This window comes from Caretta caretta, chromosome 7 (genome assembly GCF_965140235.1).
Source record: "Caretta caretta isolate rCarCar2 chromosome 7, rCarCar1.hap1, whole genome shotgun sequence".
In the NCBI taxonomy this organism is placed as follows: Eukaryota; Metazoa; Chordata; order Testudines; family Cheloniidae; genus Caretta; species Caretta caretta.
The window spans coordinates 81,604,782-81,622,608 of NC_134212.1; the positions used below are offsets into that span (position 1 = coordinate 81,604,782).

Below are 17,827 nucleotides of genomic sequence, written 5' to 3' on the forward strand. Positions count from 1 at the left end.
CAAATTGGGGGAGGCTAAAAGACTGCATAAAAAAGGAGGCTATGATTGCTACTCAGCAAATTCTAATTATACTCAAGTTCCTTGCAGATCAGTGCAGTTTTGTTTACGTTAACCATTTAGCAGTCTATGACCATTATTAAGAGAGATGAGTTGTCTTCCCTAGGGAGGTGTATTTAGCAAACAACCTAACCTTATAAAATGAAGAGAATTGTCTAAATGGGCCCTACATAGTTTTCAAGTTAAAAATTTGAGTTGAAACAACATACTTCAAATAGCAACTAATAAATTACGGAAAGAATTATGTTCTCAGCAGCTGGAAGAATTAATCACATTAAATAAAAGCTTCCCCCCCCACCAAATATGCTAATTTCTGGATCAGAGCAAGTTATGTTTAGCAGTCTAGATATACCTTTCTGAAACAGGCTAAAATTGAAGCACTACCTGACCACTACACCTGCACCATTATAATTCATTTACCTATTTTGTTTGACCACAGGAATGTCAGCACCTTTGGGAACCAGCTCTTTTACTTCTGTTGTTCCAAAATTTTCCACAGTTATCTGTTTAAAAGTAAAATGCAGAGTACACTTAATCTACTGTTCCAAAAGACCATTTCCCTCAGCACAGGGCAGGTCTACACTACCGCCTAAGTCGATCTAACTTATGTTGCTCAGGGGTGCAAAAAAGCACCCTCTCCCCGAAAGACGCAAGTTTGTGCTGCTCACACAGGTGATATATTGGCAGGAGATCTCCCACTGATGTAGCTTACGCTTCTTGACGAGGTGGAGTAATTATGCCAACGGGAGAGCACTCTCCTGTCAGCATAGCATGCCTTCACCAGATACCCTACAGAGGCGCAGCTGCACCAATGTAGTGCTGTAGTGTAGACTTGCCCTCAGCCCTGGGCAGTGGTTCACAATCAGCTTAACATTAAAATACAAACTGAATGCAAACTTCTAATAGGAGAGCAGCTAGTGGTTTTGGTAACATATATTCTGCTAGAGGCAATCATAATGGATAGTTAAAGCTACACATAAAATACTTTAAAAAAATTCAAAAGCTTACTGTAAAGTTGAGACAAAATGTCTCCTCTATGTCATCTTCTGGGTAGTCCAGTAACTGCTGCATACTTCTGCAAAACAATGAATTTAGTCTTCATCTTGATGCATTGAAAAATTAACATGTGTTGAGTAAGTGTTCTCAGTATTTTGTCAGTCCTATATCTTTCTACAGCAGTGGTTCCCAAACTTGTTTCACCGCTTGTGCAGGGAAAGCCCCTGGTGGACCCGGCTGGTTTGTTTACCCGCAGACGCGGCAGGTAAACAAACCGGCCCGGCCCGCCAGGGGCTTTCCCTGCACAAATGGCGGAACAAATTTGGGAATCACTGGTCTACAGTCATCTTCTTTGGATTTCTCACTTAGATGACGAGCATTCCAAAGTGCAAAGTTAAGAAACCCTCCACTGATTCATGTTTCATTTCAGTTGTAATGCAGCACAAAGTTTATTGAACATTTTCTTGTTTTTCCTTCATTTCTGGCGGCCTAAATTGCTTCCAATTGTCTACTTTAGAAGCAAGGTGAAAGGGTTCTTATTTTGGAGTTGGAAAGGAGCAAGAGGGCTCACAGAATGAGAAAAGAGGCAGGGTACTGAGAGAAACAGAATGATAGCAGCCTGATCCTTCATCTCAGTACCTGAAATATGTGTTTATGGGTCAAAAAACAGTAGTGTAAATCCAAACTCAACTTTTAGCCTAACTGTATTATTCTAGTTAGAGCTTTTTGTCTATTTATTGAGATATTATTTATTCAATTCCTTGTACATTACAGGAAGCTACATCGTGCATTTAATAAGAAAGATGATACACTGGTTATCTTGTCATTCTATTTATAATCAGCTCACCTGCCAACATCAGGCATTAACTCTTTTAAGTCATCTAGGGAAGGCTTCTTATTCAACAGCTTCTTGTACAAAGCCAAGGGGAAATGAAGGTCTACAATAGTAAAATTATATATTGCAAGCCCACAGACAACACCAATCAAATGGAACAAGTCACTGTCTTCAAAGGTCTATGATGAACAGAAAATACAAGAGTTAAGAGTTAACATTTGTCAACTTAAACATTTGTCAACTTAAAAAAAGAAAAACTGTTCAGATTTTTAATAGGTTTATATTCTATTTCATTTACATTTCCTATAAATAAAAATATAATCTTATTTCATAGATATTGTTAAAACAGGTAACTTTTTAAACCAGTCGAGAAAGACTGAAATCCAAGGAGAAAAAACGGTTACCTAAACTTTTGTAACTGTTCAAGGTGTGTTGCTCATGTCCATTCCATTCTAGGTGTGTACGTGCCCACACGTACACGTGTACGTACGTTGTTGGGAGACTTCTGCCTTAGCGGTATCTGTAAGGCTGGCTGTGGCGCCTCCTTGAGTGCCATGTTCTGCATCGGTATATCAGGCACCACCGGCCCTATGCCCTCTCAGTTCCTTCTTCCCGGCAACTCCAAGAGGGGCAGGAGGGCAGGTAATGGAATGGACATGAGCAACTTGTTTGTTTCACTCAGCACTTATTGAGCTTCTGGGGGATTCTTGCAGTGTCAAATGTGTTGAAGTGTTCCAATAGAACGGTGCTTTTAATGGACTGAAATTTGATTAGTCAATCCTTTGAAAATTAGGGTCATGATATAAAATTTCCACTTAAAAATATAAGCCACGTCCATTATTGACCTCTCTAGACCTACTATCAAAAGGCAATTACCCTAATGTTTTGATTGCGGTGTGACTGGATTTCAACTTCTATATCCAAAAACAGAGGCAACAAACTGGTGAAAACTTGAAAATTTGGGCTTTAGTGACTTGCTCACACACTTCGTTAACAACAGAGCAGGAACACAAGCCAGGTCTCTCGACTTCACTGTCTACATAAGCTCCATACACAAGGCTACATAAGGGAAAGGAATTTGTCAGACATGATGTTGCCTACTTTTCTCTGCTATCCTGCTTTATGGAGTTTCAGCTATTTGTACCACCTTATTTTTCCTGGCATTTTTGGGTTCTGTACTTGTCAGGATTATGAGAGAATTAGTGGGGAATGGCAGAATCTTAGCACAACGTGTGATGAAGGGGGGAGGTTTTTAACCCAATGGTAAGAGGAGTGAATCTCCTTTGTGGCCATTTTATTCAGCTTCTCTAGAAATATTTCCTTAGAAATCTAGTGCAGTCCACTATGAGTCAAAAGAGGATTCATTCACTGCACAGTAAAGCATACCTTGTCAGAGAACCAGATGAGCCTGGACTCTTCATAGTACCTAAACATTCCATATTTGGGATCAAGCAACTCTCTCATGATGAGCAAGAAAAATTCTTTGCGAACACCTCCTGCATCAACAGCTTCTTCCCCTACAAAAATAACCTGAAATGGGCACTTCAGTTAGCACAGAATATAAAAAGGATATGCAAAACAAATTACATTTAATCTAAAAATATACTGAATTTTTTTTAAAGTATAATAGCTACTCACATAAAAATTATGATCTGATTTAATGTTAGATTAAGGGAATTTAAGCAGTATAAAATGGCTATACCTTGAGTGGTTTCTTGTAATCTACATTCTTCGTTTTCCTTAGGACTTCCATAGCATCTCCTACAATATTGTCTCTGCGCACCACTAATATTAGACAAGGATTGACAGATTCAAATACAGGGAGAAAAATAGATGAGAAATTCTGTCTGTGAGCCTGGTCAACAGCCATCTGGGAAAAACCAAGTAAAAGCCTTAGTAATAGTAATAATGACGACAACTAACACTGCGTGCATGAAAAAGCCAAAATTTAAGAGCTTCTATCAATGTATTTATTTAGCATACATACCTGGGAGCCACAATTTTAGGTTTAGCACACTTTACATCCCTTTAACCTCACCAAATATGCTTCCTTGTAGCACCAAGAAATTCAACAGTGCTGTTCAACAGTTCCGTAAGGGTTAAATTACTGTTTTTAAACAATTAAAAACTTTTGCATAACAGAAAAAGCCAAACACACACTACAACCCATCCAAGGTCTATTGAAAACAACTGGCAAATGGAGGTTGAGGAGGTAAATATTAATCTGGCATAAATATGCATTAAGAAGTGGTTTCACAGAGTAAAATTTGTTCATATTTTTCTCGTAGCTGTTTTGTTTACAGTTTTATTTTCTTCCACTGTCTAACAATCTTTTCATTTGCTTTCCTTCTCCTCAACATGAAAAATCATATTAAACAAAATACTGTCATGAGTATTCTGATTATGGCACAGAGTTCCTAAAAGCTTGCCAAATATCTACTAAAAGAGATCATTAACATAAGCTATTCTGTAAATGGACACAGACATAGGATGAACATTTTCCTTGAATTTCCATTTATTTTTCTGTTCACATAACAATTGTGGATTTTTTGAGTATCAGTGGTGAATACAAGCTTTGACAACACATTCAAAATTGTATTTATTAACTTATTGTGATTACAGGCATTAGTATTTTTCAGCAGGAGTGCATCTTCAGCTTCAAGACATAGGCTCTTATCACTGTAAGCAGGCAATATGAAAATGGGCATGGGGAGGATGGGGAGCAGTTCAAGTAGTCAGAGAGTTTGGAACTATTAATTCAGTCATTTGCTTTTATTTTTCTTTCACTCACTCTGTCCCCTTTATACATGTGATTTTCATAATTCATGACTCCTTTACAACAGCTGTGCAGGTATGTATTATACAGAATACCAATTGTTGAACAATTTTTCATCACATCACACGTTTCAGTGTTGTTCAGATAGAAATAAGGACTTCCAATGCTTAACTGATATGGTTAGGTGAACATAACTCATGCTTAGAAATAAAAGGACACAATATAGGGTACGTTTTACAAACCATTATATTTATGAATTAGCTTTATCCATATTATTGCAAAACTGAAATAACTAAAAATAGCAAGTATGTAATTTGATGGCAGCAAATAGGGAAAGAACCAATGATGATCAATATTAAAAAATGAAATCTCCATATTGCAACAATTTTTCCAGATTTAGAAATTCAGTCCCACCTTTCCACAAAAAATACATTTAAAACTATTTCCAAGCCTTGGCTCTCCCATTGCATTGCAGATGTAGGTAAGACCATACCTATTACAGTTTGAGATAAGCAATCAGTTGGTTGGTAAAAAAGTGCCACTTAACTACTGAAAAGGAGAGAAGTTGCTACAAAAGAGAATTTACACAGATTACCAAATAATACAATTTCAACCAGGTTCAAAACATTAAAAAGGGGGAGAAAAGTAAACTACCCCAAATTTATATCATGCAAATTACTTGTACAAAAGTAGGAAGAAAAAAAACTAGATCTCAAAATAGTTGATAGATTTTAGTCCTTTTTGGGTATTTTAAAAAAAACTCACCTGCATTTGTAAGACAGCGTCTGTTTGCAAGAGTGTAGTCTTTGCCTGTGCATCGAACACAAAAGGGTATGTGCAAATTGTAACTGGATTTTCTGTTAGCTAGAACCAAAAAGTAAAATATTAGTGCACAGAGTTATCATATCGTACTTAAAAAGCGTGGTTATAGTCAGAAAAAAATAGGACTGTAAACATGGTTCTCTCTCAATCAATATATCTGCTTTATTGACAAAAGATTTTACTGGTCAGTGCAGGGCCAATACCGCTGTGAGAAAGGGAGTGGATTTTTGAATTCTCTTATGTTTCATCAACAAAACAGTTAGATCATTTCTAAATCTTTATTATTGATATAGGTATGAGGTTAGAAGATATTTTGGTTACAGATCCTAACTTTGAGCTTGCACTGCTTACAGTTTTAAAAGTGTTTTAGGCCTTGTCTACACTACAGAGTTTTGTCAATGCAAGTTATCCCGACATACAGCCACCGCTTTAATTAAACCACTGTTGCATGTCCACACTATGCTCCTTCTGTCAGCAGAGTGCATCCACAATAGCAGCTCTTGCATCAACAAAGAGCAGTGCACAGTGGGTAGCTATCCCACTGTGCAGCTTGCTGCAGGGTGCTTTGGGAAGGGTTTGCAATGCCTCATGGAGCAGGTACAGCATCAAATTATGCAGGTTTCTCAATCTCATCATTCCAGGAGCATTCTACTAGATTGCCAGCCCCTCTTCAACTGAAGTAAGGGGGGGGGGGGAGTGTGTGTGACAGGGAGTGTGGGGGGTATGAGAAAGAGAGAGGCTGCATGTTGGAAGAGTGTGTGAGAGGAGGAGTGTGTATGTGAGAGAGACAGAGCATGTGCTGAGGAAGTGTGTGTGTTGGGGGAGGGTGAATGTGTCAGCATCCTGTCTCTAAGTTCAGACAGCAGCTGAAAGCAATGAATCCTGAGGCAGGGGGAATGGGACATCCTCAATATCAGACCCTGCCTCCCTGCGTCTCTTCCCCCACCCCCAAGCAGCAGCCTGCCCTGCCTGCATGCTGCGTTCCTAGTGCTAAGAAGAGCAGGATTCAGAGTTAACGTTTTGATTCTGTGATTCCCTCAGAGAACTCCCCCAGCCTCCTCTCCCCACAGGTCAAGATGATCCCCCACCTCCGCTGTAGTCCAGGCAGGACTGCATTCGCTGTGGAAGCTGGCATGCTCAGCTGGGCTGTAGCTATGTGAGCTCTCCACGCTGAAGAATTTCAATACTTCCAAAGGCTTTGAAAGGGGAGGAGTGCATGCCTGTGTAGCGGGATACAGGGTAGTGGAGTTCAAAACAGTGAGCAGAGGTCACCGTGGGCATCGTGGGATACCTCCTGGAGGCCAGTTATGGCAACATAAGGAACACAGTGACTAGACTGACGTTTTGTTGCTCTAACTTTGCTGCAAAAAGCTCTATGCTTCTCGTTGAGGTGATTTTATTTTGTCGGCAAAATGGGAGTGTTTTGTTGCCAAAAGTAGCATTGTAGAGTGTACACCTCCATTGATTTGTCGACAAAAGCTGCCTTTTGCCAACAAAACTGTGTAGTATAGACAAGGCCTTATATTTACACTCCATCAATGACTTCTATATCCAACCTGATTAGTTAATATAGAACAATTTTCTGAAGACATTTTTCTGACTATACCCACACAAATTGTAAAGTCTTACTTACATCTAATACTCTAAAATTAATCCTTGACAGAAATAGATCTTAATCAAAATTTCTGATTTCCTTACACTCTGAAAAGGAAGCCAGATTACAACCAATCTTACCTCAGTTAATCCATGGTTGATGTCCTATGACAGCAATGCACAAAGGTAGCAATAATTAAGAGTAAAAAGCAGCATTAGTGTCTGCATTAATTATTCTTCTCTGAACCAGCAAAAATATTTAGCTATAGTATTTTTAAAAACTGAATGATTAGAGAAGCAAATAAAAACATAAAAATTTTGCATTTAGAATTAATCCACAGACTATAACCAGACACTTAATTACTACATCTAGGGCAGAGGTGGGAAAACTACGGCCCCTCCGGCCCACGGGACTGTCCTGCCTGGCCCTTGAGCTCCTGGCCCGGGAGGCTAGTCCCTGGCTCCTCCCCCCTCCCCCGCTGCGAGCTCCTGCCAGGCAGCACGGCAGGCTCTAGCCTAAAAGGAGGCAGAGAATGGGAGTGGGGGAGGGGGGTCAGTCAGGGGACAGGAAGCAGGGGGCAGCTGGATGGGGCAGAGATTCTGCGGGGTGGGGGGAAGTGGGGGGCAGGGGGGGTTGGATAGGCGTGGGAGCCCCTGGGTGCCTGTCAGGGGGCAGGGGTGTGGATAGGGGTCGGGGAAGTCAGGGGGCAGGGAGCAGGAGGGGTTGGATTGGGGGGGTGGGGGGTCCAGAGATGGGGTGGTCAGGGGACAAGGAGCGGGGGGGTTGGATGGGTCGGGGGTTCTGAAGGGGGCAGTCGGGGGACAGGGACCAAGGGTGGTGGTTAGGGGCGGGGTGTCCCAGGAGGAGGCGACCAGAGGACAAGTAGAAGCAGGGGTTGGATGAGTTGGGGGTTCTGAGAGGGGCAGTCAGGGGGCGGGGGCAAGGCTGTTTGGGAGGGCACAGCCTTCCCTACCCAGCCCTCCATACAGTTTGGCAACCTCGATGTGACCCTCGGGCCAAAAAGTTTGCCCACCCCTGATCTAGGGTCTTTAAAAAGCGGTGCTACAATAAAGTTTTCTTGGATGGACGGCACTAAAATAATAAATGCTAAGTTATGGGAAACGTATTATAAATGTTATATTAACAGTAGTATTATCAATTTTTAAAATCCTGGAATTCTACATATAATGCTCACTTGCTCACTAAGTCTTTATGTAAAAAGCAAGCTTTTTGCTTCTTCCCTTTTTTCAAGTTGTTATACCATATTATATGTTAAATGCAACAAAGCATTAGTACAACATGTTTTGATTTTCAAGGTGCAAAAGCCACTTAGAGCATGAGTTGAGATAAATCATCATTTGTTTCCATAATCTGTAGCTATTTTATTGTACACAAAGATTAAGAGGGAATGTGCAACTTTTTGGATGGACTTGGAGGGGAATTTAGTGATAGAAGAGGCATATGTTACTGGAACACAAATTCTCTCTTTCCTGCATGTTTCTCTGTCACCCTCTGTTGAACGCAAAGGCAGACATTTCCCAAGGGTAGAAAATGGAAATTAAATTTAAATAGCACCAAAAAGTTTTAAAAAAACAGTACTATAAAGAAAAATCTCAAGGGACCAGGATATCTGAATAAGACAGTTACCTTTTCTGTAACTGGTATTCTTTGAGATGTGTTGCTCATGTCTATTCCACAATAGGTGTGCGTGCTTGCCACGTACACCGGTGCTGGAAGTTTTTCCCCAGAGCAGTACCCGGAGGGGAGCGCACCCCAGCGACCCCTGGAGTGGCACCTCCATGGCGTGATATAAGGGGAGCTGTGTGCTCCCCCCACCCTCAGTTCCTTCTTGCCAGACAACTGACACAGGTGATGGAGGGCAGGATGTGGAATAGACATGAGCAACAAATCTCGAAGAACACCAGTTATGGAAAATGTAACTGTCTTTTCTTCTTCGAGTGACTGCTCATGTGTATTCCACAATAGGTGATTCCAAGCTATATCTGTTGGAGATGGGTAGGAGTTCACAAGTTCTCAGGGTAGAGGACAGCCCTGCCGAACATGACGTCATCCCTGGTTTGGGAGACGATCACATAGTACGAGGTGAACATGTGAACCGAAGACCACGTGGCGGCCCTACAAATGTCCTGGATGGGGACATGGGCCAAGAAGGCAGCTGACGAGGCCACCTTCACAATCGGAGGCGGGGGGGGATACCCGCCAGATCATAACAGGTGCAGATGCACGAAGTGATCCAGTTGGAAAGCTGCTAAGTGGAGATCGACCAACCCCCCATGTGCTCAGCCCAGGCGATGAACAGTTGAATGGCTTGGTCTGCTCAAAGTAGAAAGCCAGACCCCGTCACACATGGAGCGTGTGGAGATGGCACTCCTCACTGAATGTGTGGCGCTTGGAGCAGAGGACCGGCAGAAAAATGTCCTGACCCATGTGATAGGAGGAGATCACCTTCGGGAGGAATGCAGCATGTGGAAGGAGCTGGACCTTGTCCTAATGAAACACCGTGTATGGGGGCTTGGAGGTAAGGGTCCTGAGCTCCAACACCCGCCTGGCTGATGTGATCGCAACCAGGAAGGCCACCTTCCACGAGAGGTGGGACCAGGTGCACGTGGCTAGTGGCTCAAACAGGGGCCCTGTAAGACAGGTCAACACCAGGTTCAGGTCCCACTGCAGGACCAGGGGCCTGGCAAACGGGAACAGGTGGTCCAATCCCTTGAGGAACCGGCCAGTCATAGCACGGGAGAATACCGTGTGACCCTGCACTGGTGGATGGAAAGCCAATATGGCCGCCAGGTGCACCTTGACTGACGAGGGCACTAGGCCCTGGGCTATAAGTTGGAGAAGGTAGTCCGGGATAAGCTGGATGGGGGCAGCCACTGGGGAGACACCCCACTCAGCCGCCCATCTGGAGAACCGGATGCCAAGTAGGAGCGGCGCATGGAGGGCTACCTGCCTTCTAGGAGGACGCGCTGGACCCCTTCTGAGCGCGTCCTCTGCTCCCTACCTTACTATTAAGCAGCCATGTCGTGACATGGAGAGCCGCTATGTTGGGGTGGAGGAGGCAGCCCCAGTCCTGGGAGAGCAGGTCCGGGTGGAATGGCAACCGCCAGGTCCTTGAGGGTCCCGTACCAATGTTGCCTGGGCCATGCTGGGGCAATCAGGAGGACCCAGGCCTTGTCCATCTTTACCTTTTCCAGGACCTTGCTGATCAGTGAGAACTGGGATGGGGGGGGAAATCCGAGGGCTCCTCTATCTCCTCTGCCTGGAGGTGGAGGCTTGATGCCACCCTTTTTAGGAGTTCCTAGTGGGCCCTAAAGTCCTCCTGCGGGACTGAAGGGAGCAGGGCACAGGGCCATAATTGCCTCATCCAGGGAGTGCAAGGTGGCCGGTGCGGTACTTTGGGTGTCCGCCGGCACCGAAGCGTCCACCACTTGGATGGTCTCCGGGCACAGTGCCGGGGATGTACGTCCCACCAACTCCTTCCTCGCAGGTCTGGAGAGGGAGGCCAATGGTGTCTCTGAGGCTCTGGCTACCGAGCGAGCCCCCCACCAGGGCTGCGTCAGGGGCCACAGTGCCCACTGGGCCAGCCACAGGGCCCGGAACCACTGCACTTGCTGCAGCCCCGGCGGGCCAGGTTACTCGGCCCATCTGGCTGGCCCACGGAGGGACGACTTCGAGCGGAAGCCAGGATGACCAACGACCTGCCGCTGTCCCGGGAGTGATGCTGACCACAATCTCGAAGTAGAGGATCGGTCCTGTCAGTAGCAGCTGCTCTGCGATCGGCTCCAATGGCGGACCCGCGACAGCGAGATGCCGGCGATTGATGCCTGGGGCTGTGGATGCGATGCCTTGGCGGGGTCTTGGAGCGGGATTCTGAGAGGGAACGGCATTGATGTCCATGCCGTGACCGGCTCCAGTAACCCCTCCGAGACAAGGGCCTCTGTCTACGTCTGCCTCGGTCCCATCAGTACTCACTCCTTGAAGTGGAGTGGTGCCAAGAGTCTCAGTCGGATAGCACCCAACCAGACAGCTTGGTGGGAGTCGAGGGCGATCCACATGGACTTTGCCCTGAACAGTCACTGGGCAGCGAATGGCATCGGGAATGTTCCCTGGACCGAGAGTGGTACCGAGCCAGGGGCGACTGCGGAGATCCCAGCGGTGGCTTGCCCCTGGAGCGAGGGACCGACATCGGCGGCGCTCCTGGTACCGGCATGGACAGGACGTCCCAGGCTGCCTGCAGGGCCTCCAGCATGGAGGGCATCCGGACAGGCCTCGTCCGAAGCGGCTGGGCTACTCTGCTCTATGTGACTCGGAGGCCTAGAGGCCGGAGGGGATCGAGGACTGCCCGACATAGGTCTAGCCTCTCCCCGGGTTTACCTCGGTGCCGCTGCGAAGAAGGTGTCATTTTTGCCTTTTGTGCCCCGTGGATGGGGAGTGGTGCCAACTGGTCTGAAGCTGCTGGGCTATTCCGCTTTACGTGAGTTGGAGGCCTAGAGGCCGGAGGGGATCAAGGACTGCCTGAAATGGGTCTAGCCTCTGCCCCGGATTTTCCTCGGTGCTGCTGCGAAGAAAGCATCATTTTTGCCTTCTTGTGCCCTGTGGACAGGGAGCGGTGCTGACTGGTCGAAGGCTCTGGAAGGTCGCCGCACACCGATACCGCGGTGCCGGCTCGGAGTGGTACGCCAGAGTCAGAGTCTGCGCCAGCTCCATCAGAATGGTCCAGAGCCTTATGTCTTTTTCCCCTCTTGGTCCGAGGTTTGAACGACTTGCAAATCTTGCAACTATCGCAGATATGGGTTTCTCCCAAACAGCATAAACAGTCTGTGTGCAGGTCACTCCTTGGCACAGATTGCCTACAAGTGTCACATGACTTAAAACCCAGGGCATGCCCCAACCCAGGCGCTCAAACTAACTGAGCAGCTAACTAACTAGAGGTACTAACACTGAACGAACAAGCAGTTCTGGGGATGAGCTACAGCAAAGCTGGAGCAGAGTAGTTCCGATGCACCTTCACTGGCGGAAAGAAGGAACTGAGGGTGGGGGAAGCGCGCAGCTCCAGGGGTCGCTGGGGAAAAGCTTCCGGCACCGGTACATGTGGCGAGCACGCACACCTATTGTGGAATACACATGAGCAATCACTCGAAGAACCCCCACTTATAAAAGTTAATGGCCAAAATGAGAACTACAAAGGTGTTTATTTAACACACATACTCCACACATACATACACCTTACCTTCTCTGAAACACTAGCTGACCTAGAAGTTCACCAAATATAATGTATGTGAAAGTGCACATTTATGGAGCTTTTTGTACACATGGCACCTGTTATTTTTTCCCTAAATCACTCAGACTACAGTAAAGTCCTTTAAATAAAATCTCAACTGTTTTTAAAACAACTCTTTATATTAGTATTTTATTATTAGACTGTAATAGTCTTTTTCCAATTCATGTGTACCTCATGGTTGAAGGCTGGCATTGGCAAAGCTCTTCCAGTGACTTGGAACAGAGCCCAAGCAGTTGACAAGCTGTGTTTCCCAAATAGAAGCTATGATACGATATGCTATTTGTGTTCATAGAACATTTCATTTGGTCTCAAGTGAACCACCAGAAGGTATTTTTAAGACAACACACACTTCCATTGCTAGAAGAGTAAAAAAAACAACTGTACTAATGAATTCTGGAAGACCTCTAAAACTTTCAATTAAAGTCTAGCAAAAGAATATTACAATCAGATTTTAGCCAAGAAGAACTGAAGCAAACAAGACATTGTACATATAAAAAGTTTTATCCCCAGAGTTAGCTTATTAATCAAAGTAGATCCCAGAGCTAGAATAGTGACTGGAGGGAAAGTGGTTCCAGATGAAGGACTGTGTTAAAGTTCATCCAGTAAGTGACTGAATTGGTCTACCAGAGCTTGCCAGGTAAGTAGCTCAACAGACTAACTCAAATGACTCGTGCAATCAATCAACCAATAAATAAATAAAAATTCCTCTTGAAACAAGACTCTAGAATCAGGTCCCCTAAAGTTTAGGGAAAGAAAAAGGACAAAGATGTCCATCGTGTTATGGACCAACTGACAATCCCCACCCCACCCTCACCCCACCCCCCAAAAAAAAAACAACAAAACAATCATGACACATAATGGCTCCCCTCTCCACTGAAATTCATATTCAAAATCTCAACAATGAATGTGCCTATAGAGTACCCAACAAGTGTTTTCAACTTTTCATAGAGCATTTGTGCCCAGAAACCAATGAAAGCAATAGCGGCAAAAAATATCAATCCCGTAAATCTAACAAGCAAGCCATCATAAAAGCATGAGATCCTCCTATGCTGAGGCTAACAAGAGTTTGATCAGGAAACCTCTGTAGATCCAAAAATAAAGAACATATTCACCAATGAAGAGGTTTCATCTGAATTGGACAAAAGGGTGAAAAAATGCACCTGCAATGAGATCTAGAATACAGATATACATATTGGGTGAAGAGACTAAGATAGGAACACTCTCTTCTGATAAATAAAAAACAGGTCCCAAAAAGTTGAGATTGTACAGAAAGAAGAAGAGATTTTATCAACTTTTGACAAAACCTTTACAGTGGGAAAAATCTTTACTGTATTTCCTTCTTCACCATTGAAGTTCTTCAGCTACCAGTAAGAGAAATCATTTTCCAGGTGTCAGTACTGAAACTTTTCCCTCAAAGTACCTTAAAAGAATGACACAGGAATGGAAGAACAGTCAGGGAGGATGACCTGAAATGGATTCAGCCCATCCATCAATAAGCCAGACTTTGGACACTCAGCTAAAAAAAAAGCCCCTGTTATTATTTGTATTACCGTAGTGTGTAGGAGCCATAGTCATAAACTGGGACCCCACTCTGTCAGGCATTGTACCCTGGGGAACTCCCTACCATTAATGCATATGCTGAAAATAGCACTAAGTGAATAAGAGCCACATTAGAAGTGCTGACAGAACAATTCCTCCCATTGAAAGGGCCATCAAGAATTTCTTTGGTATGAAGCTCAGTGCTAAAGAATTGTTTTAATTTGGACCATGTCCAAAGAATGAAGGTTAGCATTTTCCATAAGCAAAAAAGATAAAAGATATGTCTCCCTCACTTACTGGTTCAATATGTCAAGTAAGAACAAAACTCACTTCCTTGGAACACATCTTCACCTCAAGCAGTTTGTACAAAAATGTGATCTGTGATGGATGAAATATGGTATTTCTCAGAGTTTCAATTGGCATTTTTTTCAAACTTCACCAAGGAACTGAGCAAACAATCATGCCCCAAAGTTTTAACAAGAGAAGTAACAATTATAAAGAACTCAGACTTACAGTTTCAGGTTCGACAGTCAGATAATAAAAAAACATATACACGGTAAGGGAAGGTTTTAATAAATTCACAGATTTTTAAGACCAGAAAGGACAGTTAGATCATCCAGTGTGATCTCTGGCATAGTACAAGCCACAGACTTTCACTCAATAACCCCTATAACGAGCCCAATAATTCGTGTTGGATTAAAGCAGGTCATCCAGAAAAAAAATCCAATTCTGAAGGCTTCAAATGATGAAGAATACATCACTTCCCTTGGTAGTTTGTTCCAAAAGTTAATCACCTTCATAATCCGTATCTTATTTCTAATTTGAATTTGTCTGGCTTTAAATTTACATACAATGGTTCTTGCTGTCTTTCCCCACTAGGTTAAAGAATCTGTTAGTATCTGGTATTTTGTCTTTGGTGAAGGTACTTATACATTATAATCAAGTCATCTCTCACTATTCTCTCTGATTGTCTAAATCTTTTGAGTTCATTAAGTCTTAACTGCAAGGCATTTTTTCCCAGCCCTCAAATAATTTTTATGGTTTTTATGCACCCTCTCTAATTTTGCAATATTATACTTAAAAATACAGATACCTGAACTAGATGTCTGCCTCCCCAATGCTATATACAGAGGTCAAGTCATCTCCATATTCCTCATCACTACCCTCCTGTTCACACATCCAAGGACTGCATTAGCCCCTTTTGACAGTGTTGCACTGGGAGCTCATGTTCAGTTGGTTGTCCACTATCATTAATCATTTTTAGAGTCACTGATTTCCAGGATTCAGTTCCCTATTCTGCAGGTATGGCCTGTATTCTTTGTTCCAAGATGACTTTGTCTTTGACTATTAAAGCACATTTTGTTTGTTTGAATAGGTCCAATTTACCAAGTGATCCAGACCACTCTGGTGTGACTGCCTGGTCTTCCTTATTATTTACCACTCCATCAATCTTTGTTGCATCCACAAAATTTTAAATCAGATTATTAATGAAAATGTTGAATAATATCAGGCCTAGTACAGATCCCTGTGGAACTCCATTCAAAATACTACGTTGGTTTTTCATTAACAACTACCTTTTGAGATGTGTTTGTATATTTGCTTGTGTATCTGACTTTGAAAGTCCTTGTGGCAGATGAGGCACTAGACCAGTAAGGGCTCTTTCTATACTAAAAATTTCATTAACATGAAATTGAACAACCTTAATTTTATTCCTTATTAACACAGTCACCGTTCAGCCACCATGATTTTTGAAGGCATTTTACAAAGAACAAGCAATACCCAAAGACTAGAGGGAAGCTAGAGCCATATTTTAAAAGGGAATGCAAGGAAACAGGAAACTCACCATTCCATATGCCTGCTGCTGGATCCAGTTGATGTAGTCATTTCTGATGTCTATCAAGTCTTGTATTTCATGAATGTAAAATTTGTCATACTGTATAATTTGTCCTCCTCTCTCATTTACCTGAAGAAAAGTATGATTGTTTACTTTTCATTATTTTTATTTTTCATTATTACTTGCCACAAAAAGTTTGCTCTAATGTTTACCATAACAAGTCTTTTTTTTTTTAAACAAACAATTTAAGCTACGTCAGTCTAACTGAACTTAGATACCTTACCAAACAAAAAGTAGGAAAGAGCTTTTCCTTCCCAACAGAGTAAACATTAAAGGTGTCCAATGCCCACAAGACCAGAAGAAAGGATATATGGGAGGTTGAAATGCAGATTATTCAGAAATCCCATGAAATTGCAAGAAAAATGGAACAACGATAGCTGCAGCATATAGTTACATACTGTACAGTGCTGTCATTTTAAAATTACTGCAGACTTAAGAGCGAATGAAGCATTGTGAGATCCACTAGAAAACACATTCTGCATGGCCATCTCATATTTGCTCATTTAAAAGTTCAAGGATCTCTTTTTTTAGCTGCAGTCTTAAAATAACTGCACATCAATTTATAGTCTCAATTTTATTATGGTAAATGAAAGTTTGAGTCTTCTAATGTATTTTACTGTATTCTCTAAAATATAATTACTCCATTTAATTTGTGTTTCCATGAAAACTGATAACTGTCCTAGCCAATGAGAGCATGCTCGCCAAACTAAAATTTGGTATTCCAGTGATTTAGACATCCAGAAGGCATTGCTAACAAGAAAACTATATAGTGTCAATCCATAGAAGAATTCTAAATCAGAGCACTTTCACTCCTTCACGGATTACAAAATAAAAGGGACTTAATTAACACTGCACAACAGTTGACAAAATAAGCAATTTGGAAACAACAATTAGCTTAAAACAGCTCAGGACATACCCTATGTAAAACTTCCAGAACTTTGAGAGAAGTGTGTAGAAAACTGGTAAAGATTCTTCTTTCAGAATTGGGGATACCAATCTTGTATAATTTTAGGAGATGGACCACAACATCCTTGTACAGCTCCACTATCTTGAGGAACAATGGAGGTTCAAGTATAGACCACCAGTTTTCTGTCAATAAAGAGCGAGCATATAAACGTAAAACTTACAATCACAACTGTCAGTATTATATGGCCCTTCTTCCTAAAAATTATACCTCCCAGAGATTGAAAGCTATAAAGAGATTATGGTGGAGAAATAGGAACAAAGTTTTCATTTCTACTGAAATGAACTGGTGTAGAAAAACTGTTTAGAATGGGAAATGGTTATCTACCTTTCCGTAACTGTTATTCTTCAAGATGTATAGGCTCACGCCTCCTGCACAGACGCTGGAGATTTTTTTTCCCCCCTCAGCATTACCCATTGGGGTGGCTTAAGCATGCTCTGTTGACACATGCCACTACATGCTGGTACAGTAGATCCTTGCTATAATGCCCTTGGCAATCGCGAACCTTGGGCTATAACAAACATCCCACCTCCAGCCTTGCTGGTTGTGGTGGGGAACTGACAGCTTCTCCAGTCCCAGAGCTGCCGGGGGTGTGTGGGGGGTGTGTGTGCGTGGGGGAGAGATGACAGCTCCTCTGGCCCCAGGGCCGCAGCTGGGGGGCAGAGAGCTGGTAAAACTAATACTGAGAGGCTGAGCAAGTCCCTTGCAGCTGCATATCCCTCTCGGTTCCTCAACTGTCTGTCAAGGGACAGCCCCGACAGGCCTGGCATCAGCTTAGGAGGTAATGAATCCCTTTTAGATGGCGAGGCTTCTGAAGCAGCTCTCTCTGCCACACGCTTAGCAGAGTCCTTGACTCTGTCTTGCCTTGGTACCAAGGTTGGTGGGCAAGATGCTGAGCCCGAGGAAGGTCTGTGTCTCTTCTTTGGCACCGGTGATCGTGATCGAGAAGCCAAAGATATTTTTGATGGAGCACTCCGTACTGACACTGAAGTATTTGGGGTGCTCTCCCCATGTGATGATTCCAAAGGGAGTCTCAGTGCTGCTTTCA

The 17,827-nt window shown here is 43.3% G+C and overlaps 1 protein-coding gene across 5 annotated transcripts in view; it reads right to left on the minus strand.

The window, feature by feature from the left end:
- The window catches only part of HERC4 (HECT and RLD domain containing E3 ubiquitin protein ligase 4), a 73,782-nt gene that overhangs the window by 16,255 nt on the left and 39,700 nt on the right, over window positions 1-17,827 (minus strand). For 4 of the 5 annotated variants that reach the window (XM_075130849.1, XM_075130852.1, XM_075130850.1 and 1 more), the window contains exons 15-23: window positions 16,732-16,904; window positions 15,765-15,884; window positions 7,221-7,244; window positions 5,430-5,528; window positions 3,591-3,758; window positions 3,275-3,418; window positions 1,901-2,067; window positions 1,066-1,132; window positions 478-560 (exon numbers count right to left, since the gene is read on the minus strand). In XM_075130849.1, the coding sequence (XP_074986950.1) occupies window positions 478-560; window positions 1,066-1,132; window positions 1,901-2,067; window positions 3,275-3,418; window positions 3,591-3,758; window positions 5,430-5,528; window positions 7,221-7,244; window positions 15,765-15,884; window positions 16,732-16,904 (1,045 nt within the window). The remainder of the gene's footprint in view (window positions 1-477; window positions 561-1,065; window positions 1,133-1,900; window positions 2,068-3,274; window positions 3,419-3,590; window positions 3,759-5,429; window positions 5,529-7,220; window positions 7,245-15,764; window positions 15,885-16,731; window positions 16,905-17,827) is intronic. The other variant, XM_075130853.1, reaches the window with a different exon arrangement.